This window comes from Sphaeramia orbicularis, chromosome 4, assembly GCF_902148855.1.
Source record: "Sphaeramia orbicularis chromosome 4, fSphaOr1.1, whole genome shotgun sequence".
Taxonomy (NCBI): domain Eukaryota; kingdom Metazoa; phylum Chordata; class Actinopteri; order Kurtiformes; family Apogonidae; genus Sphaeramia; species Sphaeramia orbicularis.
Window position 1 is genome coordinate 27,153,248 of NC_043960.1, and position 24,858 is coordinate 27,178,105.

Sequence of the window (24,858 nt, forward strand, 5' to 3'; positions counted from 1 at the left end):
AAGACACACAACGTCACCATTCACTCTTTAAAAAGGAAGCACAAATATAGTGATCTGAGTAAGGGGGAGGTAAAACAACTATTCCACTCCTCCCCTCTGCCTCTCTGGTTCCTCCCCCTTTTAAAATACCCACCCACCAACTCCACACACTCACACAGTCTGCCACACATGCTCCTCACAGTGGGACGTTTAGGGCAACTGCAGTTTCAAGTTTCTTTTCAGCTATGATTTGCTGGAGTAATTTGTTGAAGTGAGAGGTGGGAGGAGGGAGAAGGAGAGGAAAATCTGACAAAGTGGATAAGACAAAGACGATGGTGAAGGGGAGAAGAGAAGCAGCAAGTGTCAGAGGTGGACGGAGAGGAGTAGGGAGGGATTTTAACAGAAGCTGAAGAGAGTTGGTAAACTTTCTCACGTGAATTGGACTCGCCGACAGCCCGGTAAGCCTGGAACTCACTGTGTATGTGCTGAAGGATGCCGCTCTCAATGACCTCTGTAATATTCGCCTAAGACTAAAAGCCTCAGACAAGGTAGATGTGTCAAAGTGATGAGGTCAGACAAGTAAACAGTCCCAGAAGGCTGAGCAGTTTTTCTCCAGGACCCTGTTGGGATCCAGCCGAGCCAGATCCAGAGTTTATAGGACCGCTTTTGTGAGCCTTAGGGGCTGAGTCATACGTGCACGCACATATATATATGTATATATATGACCCAGCCTAGAGGATGTACGAGTCATCAAGTTTACAGACAAAAAATAGTTCATGTGCATCTGTTGGAGTGTAAAAGCATGTTTAAGTGGCTTGGAAATTTTTTACCTTTTCACATGTTAACCCATAAAGAACCAAAGAGCGGCTGGTGACCAAAATCATCTACTAATATAAAATGTTTAATAACTTCTGATCCAAAAAAAACCTATCAATACTTGTAAATAATTGGTGTAAAACACAGTTTGTCATCTTTTCATGGTCATCACAAATGACTCATAAATGACTCATTCAGAGGCTCCGTAATGAACGTGGAAACACCGTCATCCTCTACGACATTCTTTCACCAGTAAAAGCCAAGGAGTTGAATCAATGACAGTGGATGGAGACACGTGGTTTATGCTCAGTTAATGATATATTTTACTGGAAAAGTCACTTTTTCTTCAGTTTCCTCTATTCTTGATGTAATATCCCTCAACTTTACTCTGAGCTTTGAAGAACATCTACATGATCTGTGAATTAAATATAGGAAAATACAAGATTTACACTTAAAAAAAACGCAAAATAATTACGATAATATTACAATCAATGGTGATATGTCACTTAAGAAAGGTTAAATATAAAGAAAAATTATGATCAGTGACGTTCAGAGGCTCCTGTAGTGAGTGTGGAAATACCGTCATCGACCACAACACTGATTAACAAGTAAAAGCCATGGAGTTGAATCAATGACAGTGGATGGAGACACATAGTTTATTTTCAGTTAATGATATATTTTACTGGAAAAGTCACTTTTTCTTCTGTTTTCTCTTTTCCTGATATAATATCCCTCAACTTTACTCTGAGCTTTGAAGAACATCTACATGATCTGTGAATTAAATATAGGAAAATACAAGATTTACACTTAAAAAAAACGCAAAATAATTAAGATAATATTACAATCAATGGTGATATGTCACTTAAGAAAGGTTAAATATAGAGAAAAATTATGATCAATGACGTTCAGAGGCTCTGTAGTGAACGTGGAAACACCATCATCTTCTACGACATTGATTCACCAGTAAAAGCCATGGAGTTGAATCAATGACAGTGGATGGAGACACGTGGTTTATGCTCAGTTAATGATATATTTTACTGGAAAAGTCACTTTTTCTTCAGTTTTCTCTTTTCCTGATATAATATCCCTCAACTTTACTCTGAGCTTTGAAGAACATCTACATGATCTGTGAATTAAATATAGGAAAATATAAGATTTACACTTAAAAAAAAAAAAACGCAAAATAAGGAAGATAACATTACAATCAAGGGTGATATATCACTTAAGAAAGTTAAATATAAAGAAAAATTATGATCAGTGACATTCAGAGGCTCCGTAGTGAGTGTGGAAATACCGTCATCGACCATAACACTGATTAACAAGGAAAATCCATGGAGTTGAATCAATGACAGTGGATGGAGACACATAGTTTATGCTCAGTTAATGATATATTTTACTGGAAAAGTCACTTTTTCTTCAGTTTTCTCTTTTCCTGATATAATATCCCTCAACTTTACTCTGAGCTTTGAAGAACATCTACATGATCTGTGAATTAAATATAGGAAAATACAAGATTTACACTTTAAAAAAGCGCAAAATAAGGAAGATAACATTACAATCAATGGTGATATATCACTGAAGAAAGGTTAAATATAAAGAAAAATTATGATCAGTGACGTTCAGAGGCTCCGTAGTGAGTGTGGAAATACCGTCATCGACCATAACACTGATTAACAAGTAAAAGCCATGGAGTTGAATCAATGACAGTGGATGGACACACATAGTTTATGCTCAGTTAGTGATATATTTTACTGGAAAAGTCACTTTTTCTTCAGTTTTCTCTTTTCCTGATATAATATCCCTCAACTTTACTCTAAGCTTTGAAGAACATCTATATGATCTGTGAATTAAATAAAGGAAAATAGCTGATTTTTAGTGAAAAATGCAAAATGCAGAGGATAACATTGGAATAAATTGTGCTAATTCACTTAAGGCAGGTTAAATAGAGAGAAAAAAACACATATACAAAAGTAGCACTGGTTCTTTATGGGTGAAGGTTGTGTTTTAGCTACAGATGTTACATGGGACTTAACACTGGTATACCTGCTGTAACTCCAACCCCAACCCTAAGTAAAAAAGATCTGCTAAAGTACTGAAATATTTCACACAGTCAGCATTTATGTTCTAGAAAACGACAGCCCATAAACGATGATGAGTTAAAAACGGACAAAAAATTATGTGAAAAAGGAATGCATGTCATCCCCCTGCAGTGGAGCAAGCCCTAACAGGTGTGTGTCACAGCTATACAGTTATACCATCTGATAAGCTGATCAGAACAGGGATGTGCCTACATTTCATTTTCTCAACTTGAATGCAAGATGTGTTTTTCTGCACATTCTGGGGACTGAATTCCACCACATCGCCAGGTTTCCACAGTTGCTCAAAGAAGTAGGGCTATTATAAGTAGTCTGAGGCAACAGTCAGACAAGTTAACGGCAAAAAATAAATGAAACATGGAAAAATGGGACGTACAGGGGAAAAACTGACATGATGAAATGGAGGAGCATATGCAAGTTATGTATTAAGTAAAAAAAAAAAAAAAAGAGCTGAAATCATCATGTCTTAATAGAGCCAAAGGCAGACTGGAGAAACAACGAACACATACCTTTTCCATATTCAAATACCTAAAAATGACAAGGCCTATGCTTTACATTTGGCTGTCTTTAGTACTTATATAATATCAAATGTTTCCAATGAAAAACTGCATTGTAATGCCTTGTTTAATTCAGTCGCCGTTGATGGTGTTATATCCCATTCACTACGTTTAACATTAACATTTAACGCAGCTTATTCAGACAGAAATGGCAAAATATGCATACATCACCAAACGTGAAGTACATAAAACTATAAGGTATTTTACTGAAGCACATCTCAGTGAAATGGTCTCTGGGATTATGTTCAGTCACACAGTGCATTCAGATCAGGCCTATACAGATCACATGACTTTATATTAGCGGAATTATTTTTATTGCGGATTGAGAGCATTTCAGCACCTGTTTTAGATGATAATTACTCTAAATCTTTCAAATGAAATAATACATCTATTTTCTATTGTTTCCATAGTTTAGTCTCTTTTGTTATATGTTCATTATTTGTCATAATAATCAGACATAGATTTATATTGTAAAGTCTACTGTGATAAGGAAAAAAAAACCCCGAACAGGTACATTCTTTACATCATCTATAACATTAATTGCCAACTAGGGCTGGGAGAAAAATCAATTGAATCGAAAAATGGAATTTGTAGATCACACTGAGTTTTATTTTTAGAAAATTGATTTTATCACACAAAAAATATGGGTATTTTGAACTTGCCAGGAGAGAGGTGGTCGACACGCACATCCAAAAAATGAGAGGTGTGCAGGATCCCAAAAAAATGCTGAAAAATAAAGGAAGGTCCGCACAACCCGTGAGCTCCCAAAGAATTCATTAAACAAAGTCGTGACGTTTTGGGCTAAGGCCCTTCATCAGACTGAGGACAGATGGAATTACACAGGTGTTTTATATAGAGGTTAATCACAGTATCACGTCACATGTGAATATACATCATCTTAGAAAAGTAAAACAAAATTTAAACTTGTCAAACACGCAATCAATCATAAAAAGTCGACAGTCAAATATTCATGGTATGGTGGTGGTGCACACATGCTGTAGTTTAATCACCACAATCAGATGGACAGTATAGTTACATGGACTTATATGAATGTGAAGAAACTTAATTAATATCTGTTTATATTTATATGATAAGCATCTAGATCACTGTGTTTGTGAATATTTGACTGTCGACTTTTTATGATTGATTGCGTGTTCGACAAGTTTAAATTTTGTTTTACTTTTCTAAGATGACGTATATTCACATGTGACGTGATACTGTGATTAGCCTACATAAAACACCTGTGTAATTCCATCTGTCCTTAGTCTGATGAAGGGCCATGGCCCGAAACGTCACTACTTTGTTTAATTATTTTGAACTTGCCAACAACACATCCTTCTGGGTTCCTGTAGTTCTATGAGCTCAAACCCTCCCTCCCCCCATGTGAATCACAGTCACTACAAACAACATAGCAGAGACAGCCAGTGGTAGAGCAGCTAATTCCCAAGAACGGTTCTACCACTTCAGTCATTTGGAACTGGTTTGGATTCACGGCATCAGACACAGAACAGGCAAATCCTCCCTGTAAAATATGTGAGGGTACATGGTGTCACTTTGTTGAAACCATTGACTGCCTTTGCTTTATTTTTTTAGGTCTGTCTCAATGCACTTAAACTGAAAACAATAAATTTAATGTTTTTTCAATATATTTGCAGTTTGCACTTGTGTTCTTTTGAACAGGGGATTGAAAATCGAATCGAAAATTGAGTTTTTATTTAAAAAAAATCTGAATTTTTTTTTCCCGAAGTGGCTACTGACACAGTACTTTGGCACAAAATATCACTTTGTCTATTACCACAGGGCGCTGGTAGGTAAATCAGACATTGATATAAATCAGCCGCTGGGACAACATTCAGAGTGCAGAATTCCACAGGACCACAGTACTGAACTGACACAGAACTGAAGTCACACAGCACACTGCCACACCTAACATGTAGCTCCGCCCACCTTCTCCAGCCTCCAGAGCAAAGAACACCATAAAACAATATATAGAGTATTTACAACAATAATTCATATTCTATACTATATACTATCACTAATTTGTCATTTCTTCCATCACTTGCCACAGTACTGTGGTAGTAATATGCACAAAAGAATGCACTGAAGTATACACCATGTATCACCACAGTGCTGTGGCAACAAGAGGATAATGAGTTCATGGAACAGTAGCCATGATTGGCTCTAGTACAAATGCTAGCATTTGATTGGCTCTGTGGCAATAGACAAACTGATATTTTGTGCCACAGTACTGTGTTAGTAGCCATTGCCTTTTTTTTTTTTTCTTTTAGCCTTTTAGCCATATCGGCCAGCCCTATTGCCAACTATTTCCATTATCATTTTCAGCAATTCTACTTTCTTTCCTCTCTCTTCTAAGATAGCAAACTGAAGGAGATGTGGACCAAAAAGGCATTTGAGGGTATCATATTGGGGTTTGGTAAAACTGGTTGACGTTTTTCATCATATGGACCACACATTTCACAAATTAATCAAGAAAGTGAATTAATGATGAAAATTACTGTTAGCTAATGCATTTCTGAAGTTATCATATGTCAGTTGTCAAACCTACATTTCTTATATACTTATATTAACTTCAGAAACAATACTCTAGAGCCCTGAACAGAACACAGAATGACAGTGATATAAGTCAGAGCTTATGTATAACTCCATGTGAATGCTTCGCCATTAAACAACTCAAGATGTATAATTTACTGCACTTCCCGCACCCTGTCGTGCTTCATGACATTCTTCCTCATGCTATAGACTTTCCTCAGAACATGCAATTACTATGCCTAAAGGATGGGTACGTTCACCTGTTCACATGCAGTTAATCATCCTGATGCTTGGATGTAATGTGGCTCTCTCCTTTGTGAAAAAAAGTCCAATCAAGCTGCAAATTTCTGGCATGATAGCGGGACTCAGACATCACTTAGACCACCATTTTCACTTCAGTCAATCTCATGACTTCAATTCAGACGCATGGCTGTGTAAGTGCGCAGCTATCAGTTACAATTAGTAAGGTGTAGGTAAACAGTGGCATTACGTGTTTCAGATTTGACAGGATATTAATATGAAGTTTAATCTGCTTTTCATTTCCAGCAGGAAAGCCTTATCTGATAACAGCAGTCTTCTTAAATAACTTAAACATGAAACATCTCACGTTTCTTTCCTGTAAATGACAGCAATCGTTGGGACTTATCTCACCATCTGACCCACACATTGGTCATAAAGAAGGACTGTAGAAAAACAAACCACCAACGCCATAATTAAAATGACTGCTGAATGAATACAACTGTCTAAAATTATACTTTCCAGTTGACGTCAAGGAGGGACTCATGAGTTATTACCTACAACAGGAATGTATCAATGAACATGTCTAACCACAGGGTAACTAACACAAGATCCTGCATTCCTAGAATATTTCACCTCAAAAGTCCATTTTCAGTGGAAACAGCAACAGCTCTGTCACAACTGACAATTACAGTCACAGACAAATGTATCAGACCATCAAAATTCATCAAAAACAATGGTTATGCAATCAACTACTAACTCCTGTGTGTATCATGAGACTAAAACAGACAGAAAAGAAAACATGGAATGCCTAAAAGCACTGTTTTTGGTAGTAAGAACTGAAGTGATTTTGGTTATTATCAAGAAAACATGGAAAATGTCTAGATATCAGCTCTGAAATTGAACTGTTATGAGCTATTTTTGTTGTTATCATTATTTTTGTCCAAACAAATGTGCCTTTAGTTGTACCAGGCATTAAAATAAACAAGAAATTGAAGAAAACAAGGGGTGGTCTACGAATTTTTTCCGCGACTGTATGGGTCAAAGATGTGAAGCCTGAATTTTCTGTCCTGCGGAATTTTTTCTAGTAAATAATAGTTAAAATGCACATAGCAGCACCTCATAATTTGCTACTTTAATGTAAAAATTCATTCAAATATAATAATAATCTCCTTCAAACATCGTCAAATGTCATGTTGCTATGATCCAGGGTAAGATCATCTGTTTTTTAGGCAGTTTAAGGAGACTGGCATTAAATATCAACACCTGAGCACTGAACTAGGCTACTGTGTATAACTGAGATCATGTTTTCACTCCAGTGACAAGCATTGTGGTTCTTAAATTTATAACTCTCCCACTTAAAATAGCACATACTCTATTGTTTTTTTTTATTTATTTATTTATTTTTTTTAGCATTTTATAGCATAAGAGCAGTGGAGGTTACTATAAAGGGGTCATATTTTGCAAAACCCACTTTTATTAGTCTTTGGTACATTTATTTGTGTATTTGGACCCTAATAGTTCATAAAGTTTGAATTTGAACCCTCCAGGTGCTGCAAAGCTATCGTTATATTCATTTTGGCAAAAATTGAGTGGATTTCTACAACCCGTTTTAATTCATTCTTAATTTTTTACATCTATAACTAGTTACGTCACGACATTTGCATAAATAAGGCCAAGACTTCCAATGAACATTTCTCCAAGTACGCCATAACTGTTTGTCAGCAGCAGTGGTTGTAGTCCATACTGAAACTAGAAAAGCACTCGGAGAGCGCAGACCTCCGCCAAGGCAGATCAGTGCCCCCCCCCCCTGATCACCACCAAAATTTAATAATTTGTTCCTTGTGCCAGTATCAACATTTCCTGAAATTTTCATCCAAATCCGTCCACAACTTTTTGAGTTATCTTGCACACGGACAGACAGACAAACCAACGCCGGCAAAAACATAACCTCCTTGGCGGAGGTAAATATGTCCAAACTTCGAGCCGATTACCAAAAATGTTCACTTGTTGGCTGAATGGGACAGAGTAGCACAGTCAACAACCTGGAGGGGGTGGGACATGAAGTGGCTCATTTGCATTTAAAGGGCCAGCGCTCAAAATGACCTTTCTGGTGTCATTACTCAGAAATAGGGTTGAAGATGGACCTGTGGAGTTGAATTAAGGAAGAATTCAGACCCAAGCATAGCATTTACAGTTTATGTAGACCACAGGGAATGTTTTAAAATGCATAATTCCATTTAAAAAAAGAGCAAAATATCACTCCTTTAAATGACGTTTCACATTGAACATTTATGACTCAAAAGCTCAGATGTTTACAGTCCAGTTAATCTGCTATTTTAGTTGTAGTCTGTCAGCATATTTGAAAGACATGTCAACTGCTGACACGTCCCTATTTGAAATTGTGTGTCTGCAAATGCATGCCTAATTCTTATCTAATTTTGTTTTCAGCTCTCAGATAAGAAACTGGTTTCAGAGCTGCTGGGTCTAGAACAAAGAACTGCTTACTTTAGGGGCTGGGAACAGGATACATTAATAATACTTGTATAGCAAATAACAAAAGTTTTACATGAAAAAATACTTAAAAAAAAAAAAATAAAAAAAAAAACGTTTCCAAAAGTACTCAGCTCTTTTCACGTTGGCAAACCTCAAATCAATTCAGTACAAATTAGAGTTGAACACTGGGATTCTGGGAACTTCACTTGTATCGTAGCATTTATATTCAATGTTATTCATATTTTTATCCGCCTAGTTCTTTGTCAATACTCTCACTATCTGTTCACTACAGATGCAAAACATGTCACTGAACACACAACTATAATGCCAGTAAACTAAAGCATAATCCTGACAGTGAAATACCCTTATAAGTGAAACAAAATGAAGTACACAGATGACAGTAACAGTCCTACAAGTGACCAACAGAAAGAACTGCAACTCTGAACATATTTGTCCACTTATGGTATATGATGCCACTAAAACCATACTCACCACTGTGAATGTACTGTAACTACTTTCTTTATAGATATGACATTTAACACTAAATGATTTACTTTCCTCCTCTTTTTCATTATTCACCCATGCACAGTTCAGTTGGGATCAGTTTACTATTGAAATAATTAGTGTTTTAGAAGTATTAATAATTTTATCTGACTTTTAGCTTTTAACACTTAATCAGATTATAGCCTAATGTGTACTCTGGCTAATATCAAAACATAATATTACATGTACAATATTAAAAGCAAGACTTTAGTTTTGAAATCTGTGCTGCTTTAGAAGTTTTGTCATTTGTAAGAGAAATGAGAAACTTGTGGAAGATCCCATTTACGTGGTATAAAAAAAAAAAAAAGCCATGTGTATTATATCCTTAAAAGCAAATATGTATGTTACTCAATGTGAGGGACAGATTTTCACTTGTTCTACAACAGAGCATAACTGAAACTTTACTTCCTGTTCAGTGGTTTTTTTTTTAACCCCCTACTAAAGCCTGGCAGGTTTTCAGATTACAGACAAGTGAAATTTGACACGCTAAACCTACAGATTGCTCATCCTCGTGTACAAAACCTACATGTACTCATTCAGGAGAGTTGAATGTTAAGGCTCGGCCTCGTATTGTCAAAATTCTCTATTGTTAGTTGACCTCTGTGTTCAGTGGAAAACATGCTGCGGTGGAAATGTGTGTTCAGCCTGTTGTGCAGCGGCTCTGCGCAGACGTCAGCAGCTTCTCCGCTCAGGGGCTCTGCTGGACTAAAGCCCCTCTTTTATGATGCTTTTTGCTGGGTCGGCGCTAACATTCACCTCTTCGCAGAGTCCAGGGCGGTTAGCCAACGTGGTGAACGTGGTGCTTTGGAGCATTTATACAGTACGTATAACAGCAACAACAACATTTGAGAGTTTGTCTGCTTTTAACAATATGTCATCAATAGTTTCCTTACCATTATGAGACAAGAAGTGATTTAGTTTAAGGAATGAGAAGTTGAAAATACATGTTCTACCATTTTTAAACAGAAATTGCGGATATGTAATGATAGTTAACTTCATTTAAAATGTATTCCAGATGGATTAAGTGATTCAACAACCAGTAAAATGTTAAACCCAAACCATCCACTTAAAGTAGTGTCATTTTATTGTGCTAGAGCTTAGTTTGTGAATGTACATGAACTGTACTACAGTTTCTTTAACTGCTCCCCCATACATCATCAACCTGATTTGAATAAATTAGGGATGTAACGATATGAAAATTTCATATCACGGTTATTGTGACCAAAATTGTCACGGTTATCATTAGTATCGTGGTATTGTTGAAATGTGCTCAAAATGTTCAAAAAGTACTAATACACACTGAAATAATTTAACCAAGTTGCGTTTCAAAAAATAAAATAAATTAAATAATAGTCACAATGTACCTTCTGTTGGCAGACACATTAAAATATTAACCCTTTGTGGTCTGAGTCTATTTTGGCCGTTTTTCAGTCCTTTTGATTTTGCCTTTATATACTATATAAACAAATGTTTACTATACCCATGTTTGGGATTTTTTTTTTCAGCACTTTACCTTTAACCTACTATATCAACACAAAAGCACAAAAAACACAAAAAATATATATACGTAAATCGGATTTGAAAAATGTATAGAATTTATTGCATAAATAACACAAAGATGCTTAATGAACCTTTTCAAAGACTTTAAAAGTGAATATTTGTTCCAAATATTAGGTATATAAAATTAAAATTGTAATAAACTAAAACTATACTCCAATATTTGACATAAAAGGAGATCTTTACATAACGGTTTTTTCCCCTAAAAGTGCAGTAATCAAACACAGTTATCATGATAATTAGAATTTAAATGGCAATACTAACCATCTGCAATTTTACCGCGGTTTATCGTTATACCGGTAATCATTACATCCCTAGAATAAATTACCCTGAACTTTGGGGTGCGGTGGAAATTCAATTACCAGGAAATCTTTGACCCAAATAAGTTCCTGGTAATAAAGTTCCTGGGCTTTTGGTAGAAAAGGGCCTAATAAATAGTTGTTGGTTTTTTTTTTTCTTTTCTATGTTCAAAACAACTTTCATACAAAAATTCTGTAGATACCACCCCCCCCCCCCAAAAAAACCCCCAAAACATTAGTAATATCCCACTAGCTATGGTGAGTATAATGTTGCGTTCCAGGCTGGTTTTTGAGCCCATAAGTCACGTCTTCAAACCACGACTCACGACTTTGTAGCGTTCCAAGCAAGTCACGCTAAACTGCCTGAGCGCAAGGAATTGTGGTAGCTAAATATAAACAAATCAGCATGGCGGACCGTACATTATGTTCATTTACAATCATTTCTATCATCTGAGGTGTTTGTTCTTTGCTTATTTGAGGCAAACAGAAGACTAAAAATGGCGCATAAGGCAACAGAAGCTGTTCTACCTTTTATGTTATGTTATTTAGATATTTGGATACGTATTTGGTATTAATTTATTCTTGCACCCAATGGACTGAAAACTAGCTAACACTAGAGCAGCTGCTGATTATGTAAAACATTTGCAGATAAATAATGTCAGCGCAATACCTTGTTTTAATAAACAATTTGCATAAACATCGCATCCATGGGGGCCGCCATTGTTGTTTCACGGGCTATGTGATGTCAGAACTCAGAACTGGGAGAACATGGATCACGGGTGGGAAGTTACAGGTTTTTACTGCCATTCCAGTGCATTTTCACCAGTAGAAGGTTGGAAAAACACAAGTTACGGGTTGCCTGGAACGCAGCATAATTCACCCCCATTCACTAGTAAATGCAGTGCTAACAAACACTAGCAGGCATAGCTCAAATGACTGCTTCCTGTACCAAAAGATTTTTTTTTCACAAGCGTAGAATAATAAAAGGTTAACGATTGAAGGTTGACTCACTTCATTATCCCTGTAGGCATAATAAATATTCACTCTCTGTATTTAACCCATCCTAATGCACACACAGTAGCATTAGCATTAATTATTAGCATTAGCATTTTAGCAGCAAGGTGACACTGACAGTGCTTGTGTTGTTTTGTAATTAGAATTTTTACGGCAAAGAAAAACATGAAGGAATATTATAGGGTACTACATTCGATGGTGTTTTATACGCATGTTATTGCTATAGTGTATTATGTAACTTGAGTTTTACTATGTCTTATGTACATTTTTAGTGTGGATGTATGGCTGTAATTTCTATTTTCTGTAACTTCTTGGCCAGGACACTCTTGCAAAAAGAGACTTTTAATTTCATGAGTCTTTTTTCCTGGTTAAATAGAGGCCAAATAAAAATAAATTAAAAAAAAAAAAAAAATGCTAATAGTTACACCCTATATTAGTTAATTATTATGTGACGACGTATAACCAAATAACATCAAAGCCTCCCAAATGTGACCAGCTACAACCCCACCATGTAAACTCCAAGGGAAAATCCTATAAATGTTACATCTTACTAGCTTTAATGTACAGCTTTCAGTGTGGTAATGAAGAAGGTTCTATCTTAGGACCTCTTCAGGAGTGGTTAAACACCTGTAGAGATGGTGACAACATATCAGGTTGTCATTCTAAACCACTGACTGCAGCGATTTTCAGCAAAAACAAACACAACTTTACAAACCAAATGTGGAGAGCAGGGGGTGACGTTGGCATCTCTCTTCCAGGAAAACAAACAGGATCGTCTTGTCACATCATGAACAGTCAGTCAGATAGATTAAGGGTTTTACTCAGTGAGATATCACTTAAATAGGCTTTTTTGTTACACTACAGTTATTTGTATAGAAGAGGATTAGGGTCACTGGAAGAAAAGAGAAAATATTAAGGTTCAGTATATTTTTCAAATTATTATTCTGTGAAAAAAAGTCAGAATTCTAAGAAAAAAGTCCTCAGAATTCAGAATTTTTTTCCACTCACATTCAAAGAGAGTGTCAGTTCCCCTTTATGGCACGCGGGAGGAGTGACGTTTTGCGCTCTCGATTCCTGAATCTGCACTCTGTTTATTAAAGAATCAAATACAACACTATACTAAAGCCGTCATTATGTCAGCCTGCTGTATTCCTCCTACATGCCGTAAAGTGAAAGCGACACTCTCCCTGAATGTCAGAAAAAAAACATCAGAATTCTGACTTTTTTTCTCAGAATAATAATAAAAAAATATATTTTGGACCTTTTTTTTCTCCCCAGTGGCCCTAATCCTCTTCCGTATATTTAGCAGTAGGTTGCACTAATGATTAACTCATACATTTATTATCTGAATCCTTTTACCACATGTCACCTATGAAAGTCTCAAACAATGGTCAACTTTATATGTCCCACTGCACTATTTTGGCTTTATTTCTATGTTCCTACGCAAATATGCATAGTACAGGGAGCAGCACAGAAATCTGCCAATATGAATAACATCTACTGAACACCATCAAATCGGTCAACAAACAGCATTTTGTATGTTTCTCAGCATATTTGCATAGACGCAAATACTGTGTTATCAGTGGTCTGGAGAGCGTCTAGCCAATTCTGGCAGTTTAGATAAAAGTTATCAACCACTTCCCTTTGCTGACTTACAGAAACATCATATCACTCCATGCTATATTTATGAACAGCATCTTTCACCTCTTCTTTACAGACCTATAAATGAGTATATAATGACTGTGACCAGATAAATTAGTCACTATAAAGTCATGATAGCAACAAATGAACAGGAGAATTTCCATGAACGACATAGAGGTTTAACGCTTCATGTCACATGAAGCGTTAAACCTCTACTGTATCACTTCCTGGTTAGTCTTTAGTCTCTGTCAATTTTCACTGGCCTCATACAGCAGTAAAACTCTATGGATCCAGCCTCTATAATGAACACGTTATCATCTGTTTCACCGTTTACCGTCTACAATCGGAGATAAATGGTCACCTTTAGACCGTGAACACTATATAGGATGCATCATATATTTTTTCAAACCACCTTGACGTCCCATAAACAGTCATGAAATAAAATACAACAGCACCATCTCAGAATCTAATGACTTTTAGAAATTTAATCTCAAACCTCCTATGTGCTACTTGAAATTATTGTATTTTAATTTATGGATTTATTTGGACTCTATTTTGCAAGTTTAATTATATTTTCCTTTTTTTTTGTTTTTTGTTTTCATTTGTGATAGTGTCTTTGTTGGTTGTATTAAAAACACAAGTATAATGTAGTAGGTTGTGCTTCAATAACTTTACTGTAGTGCAAAACCAAAAATCTATCAGTTAGCTTGGGTTTATAACATAAAACAGAAAAACCCAAAGTAACTCAACATGTTGCTCAGCATGTATTTGACATCCAGAAATTAAGCTGTTCCAATAAATGGAAAAACGGCAAGCCATCACTTTTATTTGTCTCATATCATGTGTTTCAGCCGAAAGCATGCCATGAAATTGCAATATCATTTATATCTCATTATGATACTTTTCCTTCGAAATCAGCATCAGTTATGTATATTATGCAATTGTTTCTGTCTATATGGCTTATTTTGTTCGTACTATCAAATTTAACAGACATTCGACAGCATTTTGTAATTTAAATTTCACTCATTTTACTTCAACAAGTTAAACATTTTCTCATTTTAACTATCCTACCTCTAGATTTATGAAATGCTCTAACCATTAAATCAGTTTAATACCACAAGTACCATCGTGTTCCAACTGTTTTTCAGGACCAAAAAACAGCCTTTATGATATAAAACAACTAGAAAGGCCGTTGGAGAGCGCAGACCTCCAAGGCAGATCAGTCCCCCTCCTTCCCTCCCTCCCTCCCTCCCATCACCACCACCAAAATTTAATCATTTGTTCTTTGTGCCAGCATCAACATTCCCTGAAAATTTCATCAAAATCCATCCACAACTTTTTGAGTTATCTTGCTAACAAACAGACAGACAAACAAACAAACTCCGATGAAAACATAACCTCTTTGGCGGAGGTAATGATGATTTCATATTTATGTTGTAGATACAGAGTGTAATACAGTTTTTAGCCACATTGCCCAGCTTTAAGTTTGCGTCATTTCATCTCCTTTCTGTTCTTGTCTTTGCATAAAATATTAAATATGCGTGTCTAAACCCAGCCAGCATGTCCATGTGGGCCCCAGAAGGGTTATAACTGGGTTGCATATAAGGGTCCCATTTGGGTTTGTCCGCAGTTTCCATGGTGACCCCACATGTGTGTGCCTGTATCAGAATCAGAATCAGAGATCTGAATATCTTATGTTATTTATTCTTCACACTATTCATCCCACGATACTTATCTTCCATGTCATTTGCACTACTTATTTGCACTGTTTAAATTCTATGTTTTACAAATATCTTAGTTTGCAATAGGTTTTATTTTTTAATGTAAATAACTGTGCCTTTTACTGATATTTGTTGTTGTTTTACTGATATTTGTTTTCTGTCTGTAAATTCTTGCACTGAACCAGAGAGCTCTACCTCAATTTCATTGTACTTGGTACAATAACGATAAAGAGATTCTGATTCTGATGTGGACAAACACATGTGGGGCCACCATGGAAACTGTTTTTTTTTTTTTTTTTTTTTTAAATTTGAACAATGAACATTGAACAGTATATATAATAGTATACAACAAACAAGGGTAGAAAGTTTCATAGTTCACAGAATATTTTACATTACAAATATATATAAATACACGTAAGTAAAAACATTAGGAAAGAAAAAAATAAATTAAAAATATATAATAAAAATAAAAATTGCTCGAGGTATAAATAGAAATTCTACAAATTAACCCTTTCATGCATACTGGTCACTACAGTGGACAGCTATTCTACAGCTGTTCTCTTGTATATTCATGGATTTTGTTGTTCTTTTTGTTGTTGTTGGGTTTTTTTGTTTGTTTGTTTTTGTTTGTTTTTACACATATCTTTATTAAAGTTTTAAGACACTACATATATTTTCTGACATGAATTGGTAACATTATGTAGATCTCTCCTGAGCATAAACCCCCAGAATCACAAGCCCTCCACATAGTTTTCATCCAGTTTATCACTAAATTCATTTTTCTGTGCATCAAAAATTAAACGTGTGGTGTCCAGCTGAGTGGACATTTTTGCAACTTAATGAAAAATAGGTTCATAATATTTTTTTTTTCTTTTTCATTATTTTTTTTTTATGTATTTTTAAAAATATTTTTAAATTATTTATATTTTATTTTATTTTAATTTATTTTTCAGAGGAATTTTTTCAATCGCATTGTTTTTTTCATGCCTGAAGAGGATTAAAACCACTCAGGAAAAAAGTTTGGTTAAGGTTCTCATAATTCATGCATGAAAGGGTTAAATACGATCATACACTTGACTTTTTTTTTTTTTTTTTGCTTTAGAATGTATGCTGTTTCTCAAATTGTCCACATAATTGGAAAAAAACAGCTTTGAAAACAGTAATGTTTGGACGTTGATGTGCAAATTTGGAACAATGCCACCATGGAAACTGTGGACAAACCCACATGGGACCCTTACATGCAGCCCAGTTGTAACCCTTCTGGGGTCCACATGGACATGCTGGCTGGGACGTTTTCACAGTTTTAGCTAACCCCTTTAGCCACCACAGATTAATAAAGCTGACACTTTGGCCACATTAAGTAAACGCACACCAAACCCTGTAACAAAGTGCGGACATGCAGCTGTTGCGCTACGTACCTTCAGACACCTGTGCGTAAAAACCACGTGGTAACGACGCCGCGTTCTCAGCGAATCCAAAAGATGCCATTAAACGTGATGTGGATTCGCCACTACTTTACTCCACAGAGAATTTATGATTCCATCAACTACTGAAAGCTTAAGTGTGGTTTCAGCAGAGTTGTGGTGAGTAGGACTGTCCTGTTTGTGTTCAGCCGGTTCTGATCAGCTGACTGACGCACATGCCTCCTCTGTGCGCGTCTGGTGTCTAAAGTTTGACAAAGTGTCTCAGGAGGATTGGATGTTTACACATAGTACGTGTAAAAAGCTGTAAAACCTGTTTAAGGAAGACTTTTAAATGGTCTCTCTGTGCCTGGATGTCTGCATCATACTCATATAAAAACAGTTCACAGTTTAAGTCCGTTTTGCGCACTTAATTGCGAACAAATAGATTGACTCCACCTACTATTTTAATTAAATTATAATATGATAAGGACCTGGCCCGTGGGTGTCTATTTTGAGAAGGTGTATGCATGATGCAGGTGTGAATGTAGACTTCAGAAACACAGAGTGAAGGCTGTGATGGAAACAAACCAGTGAGGAAACAACTTGAAGTGAGAACTTGGAAAATACTGTAGTTAAAAACAAAAAAGTGAATGAAAAGTGCGTTGTTCTGAAATGATATGTTATGAATTTAGATGCATTCTATTTACATCCAATACAAGTCCTCTCATTTTGCATTGCTGTCCATATTCTTTTTATCTTTTCTGTTTTACTGTCTTTATGTGAGGGTATACTATATGGTGAACACTGTACAGGGTGGAGAAGCAAAATTTACAATGAACATTTAGTTGTTTTTTCTCAGCAGGCACTACATCAGTTGTTTTGAAACCAAACATATTGATGTCATAATCATACCTAACACTATTATCCATACCTTTTCAGAAACTTCTGCCCATATGAGTAATCAGGAAAGCAAACGTCAAAGAGTGTGTGATTTGCTGAATGCACTCGTCACACCAAAGGAGATTTCAAAAATAGTTGGAGTGTCCATAAAGACTGTTTAGAATGGAAAGAAGAGAATGACTATGAGCAAAACTATTACGAGAAAGTCTGGAAGATACTATTAAAGAAGAATGGGAGAAGTTGTCACCCGAATATTTGAGGAACACTTGTGCAAGTTTCAGGAAGCGTGTGAAGGCAGTTATTGAGAAAGAAGGAGGACACATAGAATAAAAACATTTTCTATTATGTCAATTTTCTTGTGGCAAATAAATTCTCATGACTTTCAATAAACTAATTGGTCATACACTGTCTTTCAATCCCTGCCTCAAAATATTGTAAATTTTGCTTCCCCACCCTGTAGATCAGGGGTGTCAAACTCATTTTAGTTCAGGGGCCACATTCAGCCCAATTTGATCTCCAGTGGGCCGGCCGGACCAGTAAAATGATAACAGTGAAAAAAGTAAAATTATTTTATGATCAGGTTTACATCTACAAAGTTTCCTTAAAAATTCTAAATAAGATGAACAACTTGAATTACCTTAAGAAAAACAAGTGCAATTTTACAATATGCCTCAGTTAATTAGTTTATCATTTACACATGTGCATTACAATTGCAAAAAACATTTAGTAACAGGCAGAATATTGGTAAAATTGCATTTAGTTTTCTTAAGACATTTCCATTTGTTCATATTTGTTCAGGTTATTCACATTTTTTGTAAAAGTATAGTTTGGTAATGTGAACATTTGCATGTAATTTTACTTTTTTACACCAAAAAAAACAAAGGCAAAATTTGGGGTTGTCATTTATAGGTTATTATGATAATATTTTACTGGTCTGACCCACTTGAAATCTAATTGGACTGTATGTGTCTGTATGTGGAAACTGAATTAAAATGATTTTGACACCATTGATCGTTAATATCTTCAGTGTAATTTTTGCATTTCACAAATTCATCCCGCGGACAGGATTTGGCCCCCAGGCTGCATGTTTGACACCTGCGCTGTAGATGCCTAAACTGACTAGACTGGTCGAAACAGTCCATAACTGACAAATGACGTGATGAAACTGAAGTTACATTGACTTAACTAGAAAAGCACTCAGAGAGCGCAGACCTCCGCCAAGTCAGATCAGTCACACACACCCCACCACTACCAAAATTTAATCCTTTCTTCCTTGTGCCAGTATCAACATTTCCTGAAAATGTCATCAAAATCTTTCAGTAACTTTTTGAATTATCTTGCTAACAGACAAACAAACAACCCCCCACCACCACCACCACCACCACCAAAACTGAATCATTTGTTCCTTGTGCAAGTATAAGCATTTCCTGAAAATTTGGTCAAAATCCGTCAGTAACTTTTTCAGTTATCTTACTAACAGACAAACAAACAAAGAGACGAACCCTTGGCGGAGGTAATAATTTTGTATAAAAGTGCAATGTGCCATTCACACCCTTAAGGTATGTTGACCTGCAACTTTACCGTAGCTCAGTTAAGCTTTTAATCTCTACTCTGGTCAAGACACAAGAATAAAGTTGACAAGTACTTTTTTTTTTTTAATACACCTACATGTAAGAATTTGCACAGCAGCAAATGTGATCCATCAAGTGCAAATACTGAATTCTGATGAGAAAATGGTTTTTAACCCTTTAACCCAGGAGTGTCAAACTCATTTTCTTCCGGGGGCCACATTCAGCCCAATTTAATCTGAAGTGGGCCGGACCAGTAAAATAATAGCATGATAGCCAATAAATCATGACAACTTCAAATTGTTTTACCGCAAAAAAATGACATTCAGTTATGCCAATATTTATGTTTACAAACTATCCAAACAAAAAAGATGTGAATAACCTGAAAAAAAGGAAATTTGCTAAGAAATATAAGTACAATCTTATCAATATTTTGCCTCGACTTTTCAAGCATACATATGCATTACAGATCAGATCTACAAAGGCACAAAACATTTAATAACAGGCAGAATATTGTTAAAATTGTGCTTTATTCTCTTTAGACATTTCAGGTTGTTCATATTTGTTCAGGTTATTCACATTTTATTGTTAAAGGATAGTTTGTTAATGTAAACATTTTCATAATTTAATGTTTTTTGCACTAAATCAAAGAGAAAAATTGGTGTTGTCATTATTTATAGGTTATTATTATAATATTATTTTTAACTTTGATGCCTTAACTTGCACTTTGTAAATTCATCCCGCGGGCCGGATTGGAACCTTTGGCGGACCGGTTTTGGCCCCCGGGCTGCATGTTTGACATGTCTGTGGTGAGCATTCTGAATGTATGATTTATTTTAAATATTTATACAATTCAACCATTTGCTCAACAGGTCCAAACGTGCTGATAGAATAGATCTTGTTCTTTCCATAGACATCTGAGCATGCTCAGTGCACCACTCCGCCACCTGTGGAATGAGGGTAAAACGGGGCAGCAAGCGAGACAGACTGTCAAAACTGTAAAAATAGACTGTTTGGGCTTATTTTCTTTACACCGTTTTCTTTGTCATGTTTTATTTTCAGTATTATTTCTGTTGTTGTGATTTTCCTTTTTTTTTTTTTTTATACTGTGTTTTTACTGAGTTTTGACCTTGTAACTGCTTTTTGAGTTCAACCAGATGTCAAAAAGCAGCTGGACTGATTTAGAAAAAAAGAGCCCCAAAACAAAAACTACTGGACCATAATTCATATACGTGTTGTTCAGTGTGTTTTCGTGCACTGGTCATGTTCAACATTCTAAATCTCTTGTTGATGTACATTTTGAGTGCCTTATTAAGTAAAAACCTGTCAAACTTCAATTCCTATCTCTCTTTTTTCTGTTATTCCACCCTGTTTTGACCCTAAAATACACCGTAAAACAAAACCACTGAAGAAAAGGAACACGAATACATACTCACATCAGGTTTTATGAAACTGAAAGACAACAATTCACAGCAGCACGTTTACCTGGAATAATGTCTCAGGGTTTAAAGGGTTAAAGAGCACATCCTGTTCATTTGATGCGTTCTTTGGCTGGGACACGTGGACTAAAAAACCCAATGTACTCTGTGACAGTGCTTAACATACTTTTGTTTACACTCAGTGTGCTGACTCGAAATCAAACCTTCATTAACAAAACCATAATTCTGAAATTAGATCATATTCGAAGATGATCAGTAGCCATATTTTAATAATTTTAAAAGTAGTGCCAGTATTTTATTCAGATCCACTCATATCATCTCTTTGTAACAGTTACCTGAGGGTCTGGTTGTTTGCTATTTAGGCTTTTTTTGTGTCAGAGCAAAATACCTGTCAAAAAACTGACTCATAAATGTCTGATGTCTAATTTCCTCTTTTCCAGGTACCATGTGTCCCTGTGGTGTGATGATGTTACTGTAACAGACGAGAGGAGAGAGTCAACATTAACCAAGTTCTCAGAAAAGAAGGAGAACATTGATGTTTTCATGCCAAAGACGGGACATTGAGTGTTTCCTGGATCAGTTTTCAGCCTGTCCACTATGAGGGAGCAGAGCTGTTGCTTCACAGAGAGGAGGAATATCCAGACTGCTGCGTACAGATTGCTGAAGGGCCTGACAAAGGCCTACTGGACTTGACAACATCAGAAAGAGAAAAGTAAGAGAGGAGGAACCAGGAAAGCAGATACGGAATAAAAAATTAAAGACTATTGAATACGTGAAAGAACAAGTTATAGGAGAAGTCAAGAGCGAAAGAGATGAAATAACATTCATCTCTAGACAACCAAGCAACTCAGAGGACGGGTACTGTTACTTTTTCAGAGTTTCAGACATCAGCAATGTTCATGAATTTCCGTCGCATCCACAAGTGCCAGTGCGTGCAGCTGCTGACTACAGGCCTGGCACTGTGTATGCTGATGGTCTGCTGGGAGGAGGTGGACCACCATGTTGTGAGCCATGTGAGGTCTTACACGTATCGCTACCTGATCAATAGCTATGACTTTCTAAACTCTTCTTTTGCCATTAACTCAAAGCACCATCCTGGAAGTGCAGGTGACTCCGTCACCTACCCATACCTCATCAACCATCCCGGGAAATGCAGTGTTGGAGTAGGTGGAGGTAGCAATGCTCTAGAACAAGGAGACATCTTCCTGCTGCTGTTCGTCAAATCATCTCCAGAAAACTGGGAGCGCCGTCAAGCTATCAGAGACACGTGGGGCAATGAGACCTATACTCGGTCACACCTGCAAGTGAACGTCAGGGTGGTCTTTGTCCTTGGTGTACACCCAGATGTCAAGCAAAGACCCAAGGTACAAAGCGCACTGCTTCAGGAGGACAAGGACTATGGAGACCTGATCCAACAGGACTTCTTGGATACCTTCCACAACTTGACAGCCAAGCTGATCCTGCAGTTCCACTGGGCTCACCAGTACTGTTCTCAGGCTCACTTTGTCATGTCTGCCGATGATGATGTCTTCGTCCACATATCCAACTTGGTGAAGTACCTGCAGCAGCTCCAGAGCAGCCAGAAGGGGGTTAAAGACCTGTGGGTGGGCCACGTGCACCGAGGCGCACCTCCCGTTCGACGTAAGGACAGCAAGTATCATGTTCCCTATCAGCTGTACCCCTGGCCTTCTTACCCAGACTACACTGCTGGTGCGGGGTACGTGGTCTCTGGGGATGTGGCTGCAAAGATCTACCACGCAACTCTGGCGTTCAACTCCTCCATGTACATTGATGATGTTTTCATGGGAATCTGTGCCAAAGCCATGGGGGTCTCTCCTCAGGAGAATGTGTACTTTTCAGGGGAGGCCAAAGCACCGTACCACCCCTGCATCTATAAACACATGATCACATCCCACGGACATGCTACAGACGTGCGTTCGCTTTGGCTGGCAGCAACAGACCCTTCAGTGCAGGAGCAGTCCAGTGGATTTATGGGAAATGTTTACTGTACAGCAGTGAGAGTGATGCTGCTGTGTCTGCCTCATTACCAGAGTACATACTCCTGTATGGCTGCATTCACATAAATGACAACATGAGGACTAGGCTAAGTCATGCTAATGTCTCAAACAGATGACAGTACCTCAAACACTGCCAGATTCTTCTTTTATTTTTCACTGTTTGTACGATGTATTTGCAGTCTTGTAATGAAATTAAAGGTGTTCAATCAAGCCAATGAACTTCATCTTTCACTCAGTGGTGACAGTTTTTACTTCATATATCGTGTCTTGAGATAAACTTTTTTACTCCCTAGCTGAGAGGATTGGTAGATGAATTTATTTATTTGTAGTTTATTTGATAGAAACAATGTGAGTCATTGTACATAGATCAAGGCTGATGAATGCTAATGCCCAGCATCTACCCCTAGAAGAGCTTTTCTGAGACAAAACAGTTAATGGGGAAGTTAAGAGAAGAAATACAGTTCCTGATAATGATTCACTGGCCAAACATATTTTTACTGACCAAAATCTGTATAGTTGGTTGCATTTTAATATTCCTGATTAAAAATTCTGCAGTTAAACAAACTGAAAATGATCCTGTTGTGTAAGAATATACCGAGGACAATTTGATGAGATTTTTTTAAATAGAATTGTAAAAATCCATGGGATTTTGATACGATTTTTAGCTGTGATTCTGTGGTGAAAGAACATGAAAGGAATGACACAAGTGCAAAAGGACACTTGTAAAGCACACATATAAGCATCTATAGACACACACGGGTTGAAGGTTAACATACATCATGCGCCATTTACAACCAGGTTTTCGGTTCGACTAGTTGTATTTACAGAAGAGTCTTTTGTCTGTCTGTACACATATTCATATTGTTCCCTGATGAGTCAGAGGTAAACTCTATCTGTCCAGTAGATAATATCTGCTGTCAGAGAGGTGCTTATAAAGTACATTTACTCAAAAATTAAAACCAGCTCTTCAAATGATTAATGCGAATTTGACTTATCTTAGACAATAAGTTTTCCAATTAGTCTTCGTTGAGTAAATGTTTGTCTAAACAGCACCTTGAGCAGCTGGACTTGATAAAGCAGCTGCTGTGTGAGCAGATGACTGAGCACACTTAAAAACAATCTGCTGGGATGGAGGTAGGTTTTATATTTTGGGAGACATCTGGTGATATCCGCATTAGTTTGACAAACTGCAAAGATTACAGGAACGGGGAAAGATATCTGTGTTAAGATTTCTGAGTTTTCTGCTGTGGAAAAGTTACTTTGTCAGAATAATACATGAACAATAGATAAGTGAAATTAACTGATGATCCACCGTTTAAGTACAAGTTGAACCTCTTATCACAAGAGACGCTATTGGATAGTTAAATAAAAATCTGATTGTGTTCACAGATACTTCCTTCAGCAAATGCCATTGGTTCCTTAATTCTTACTTTTAGCAAAATGTATGCAATACTTATTAATAGTGTGGATGCTGAGTGAACTATATTAACCCATGAAGACTCAAACCTCCACCAGCGACCAAAACCATCTACTGATCTAAAATGTTTATTAACTTCTGATCCACTAATCCTATCAATACATGTAAATAATTAGTGTAAAATGCAGTTTGTCATCTTTTCATGGTCATCAGATATGACCCATTTGGATGTTCAGAGGCTCCGTAGTGAACCTGGAAACACTGTCATCTTCTACAACATTGATTCACCAGTAAAACCCATGAAGTTGTATCAATGACAGTGGATGGAGACAATGGGTTTATGTTCAGTTTATGATGCATTTTGTTGAAAAAGTCACTTTACTTTAGTTTTTTCTGTTTCTGATATTATATCAATCAACTTTAATCTGAGCTTTGATGAACATTTTCATGATCAGTGAATTAAATACAGAAAAATACCTGATTTATACAGATAAAATGCAAAATACAATGGATAATATTATAATAAATGGCGATAAATCCCTAAGAAAGGTTAAATATAGAGAAAAATTCATTTGGAAACTGACACAAAAGTAGCACTGGGTCTTTA

General features: G+C 36.6%; 2 protein-coding genes across 7 annotated transcripts in view; one reads left to right on the forward strand and one right to left on the reverse strand.

The window, feature by feature from the left end:
* The window catches only part of mcf2l2 (MCF.2 cell line derived transforming sequence-like 2), a 241,474-nt gene that overhangs the window by 117,406 nt on the left and 99,210 nt on the right, over nucleotides 1–24,858 (reverse strand). The window lies entirely within an intron of this gene.
* b3gnt5a (UDP-GlcNAc:betaGal beta-1,3-N-acetylglucosaminyltransferase 5a) lies at nucleotides 168–23,044 on the forward strand. Of its 2 annotated transcripts, none has more exons than XM_030133259.1 (2): nucleotides 168–437; nucleotides 21,257–23,044. In XM_030133259.1, the coding sequence occupies exon 2, from the start codon at nucleotides 21,710–21,712 to the stop codon at nucleotides 22,898–22,900; it is 1,191 nt and encodes a 396-aa protein (XP_029989119.1). In that variant the 5' UTR covers nucleotides 168–437; nucleotides 21,257–21,709; the 3' UTR covers nucleotides 22,901–23,044. The 2 variants fall into 2 exon arrangements, with proteins under 2 accessions (XP_029989119.1, XP_029989120.1); XM_030133260.1 differs by lacking the exon at nucleotides 168–437 and adding an exon at nucleotides 8,404–10,094.

Excerpts from the sequence above, each read along its gene's own strand:
- b3gnt5a (XM_030133259.1), top strand. The coding sequence starts at position 21,710 with ATGTTCATGAATTTCCGTCGCATCCACAAGTGCCAGTGCGTGCAGCTG.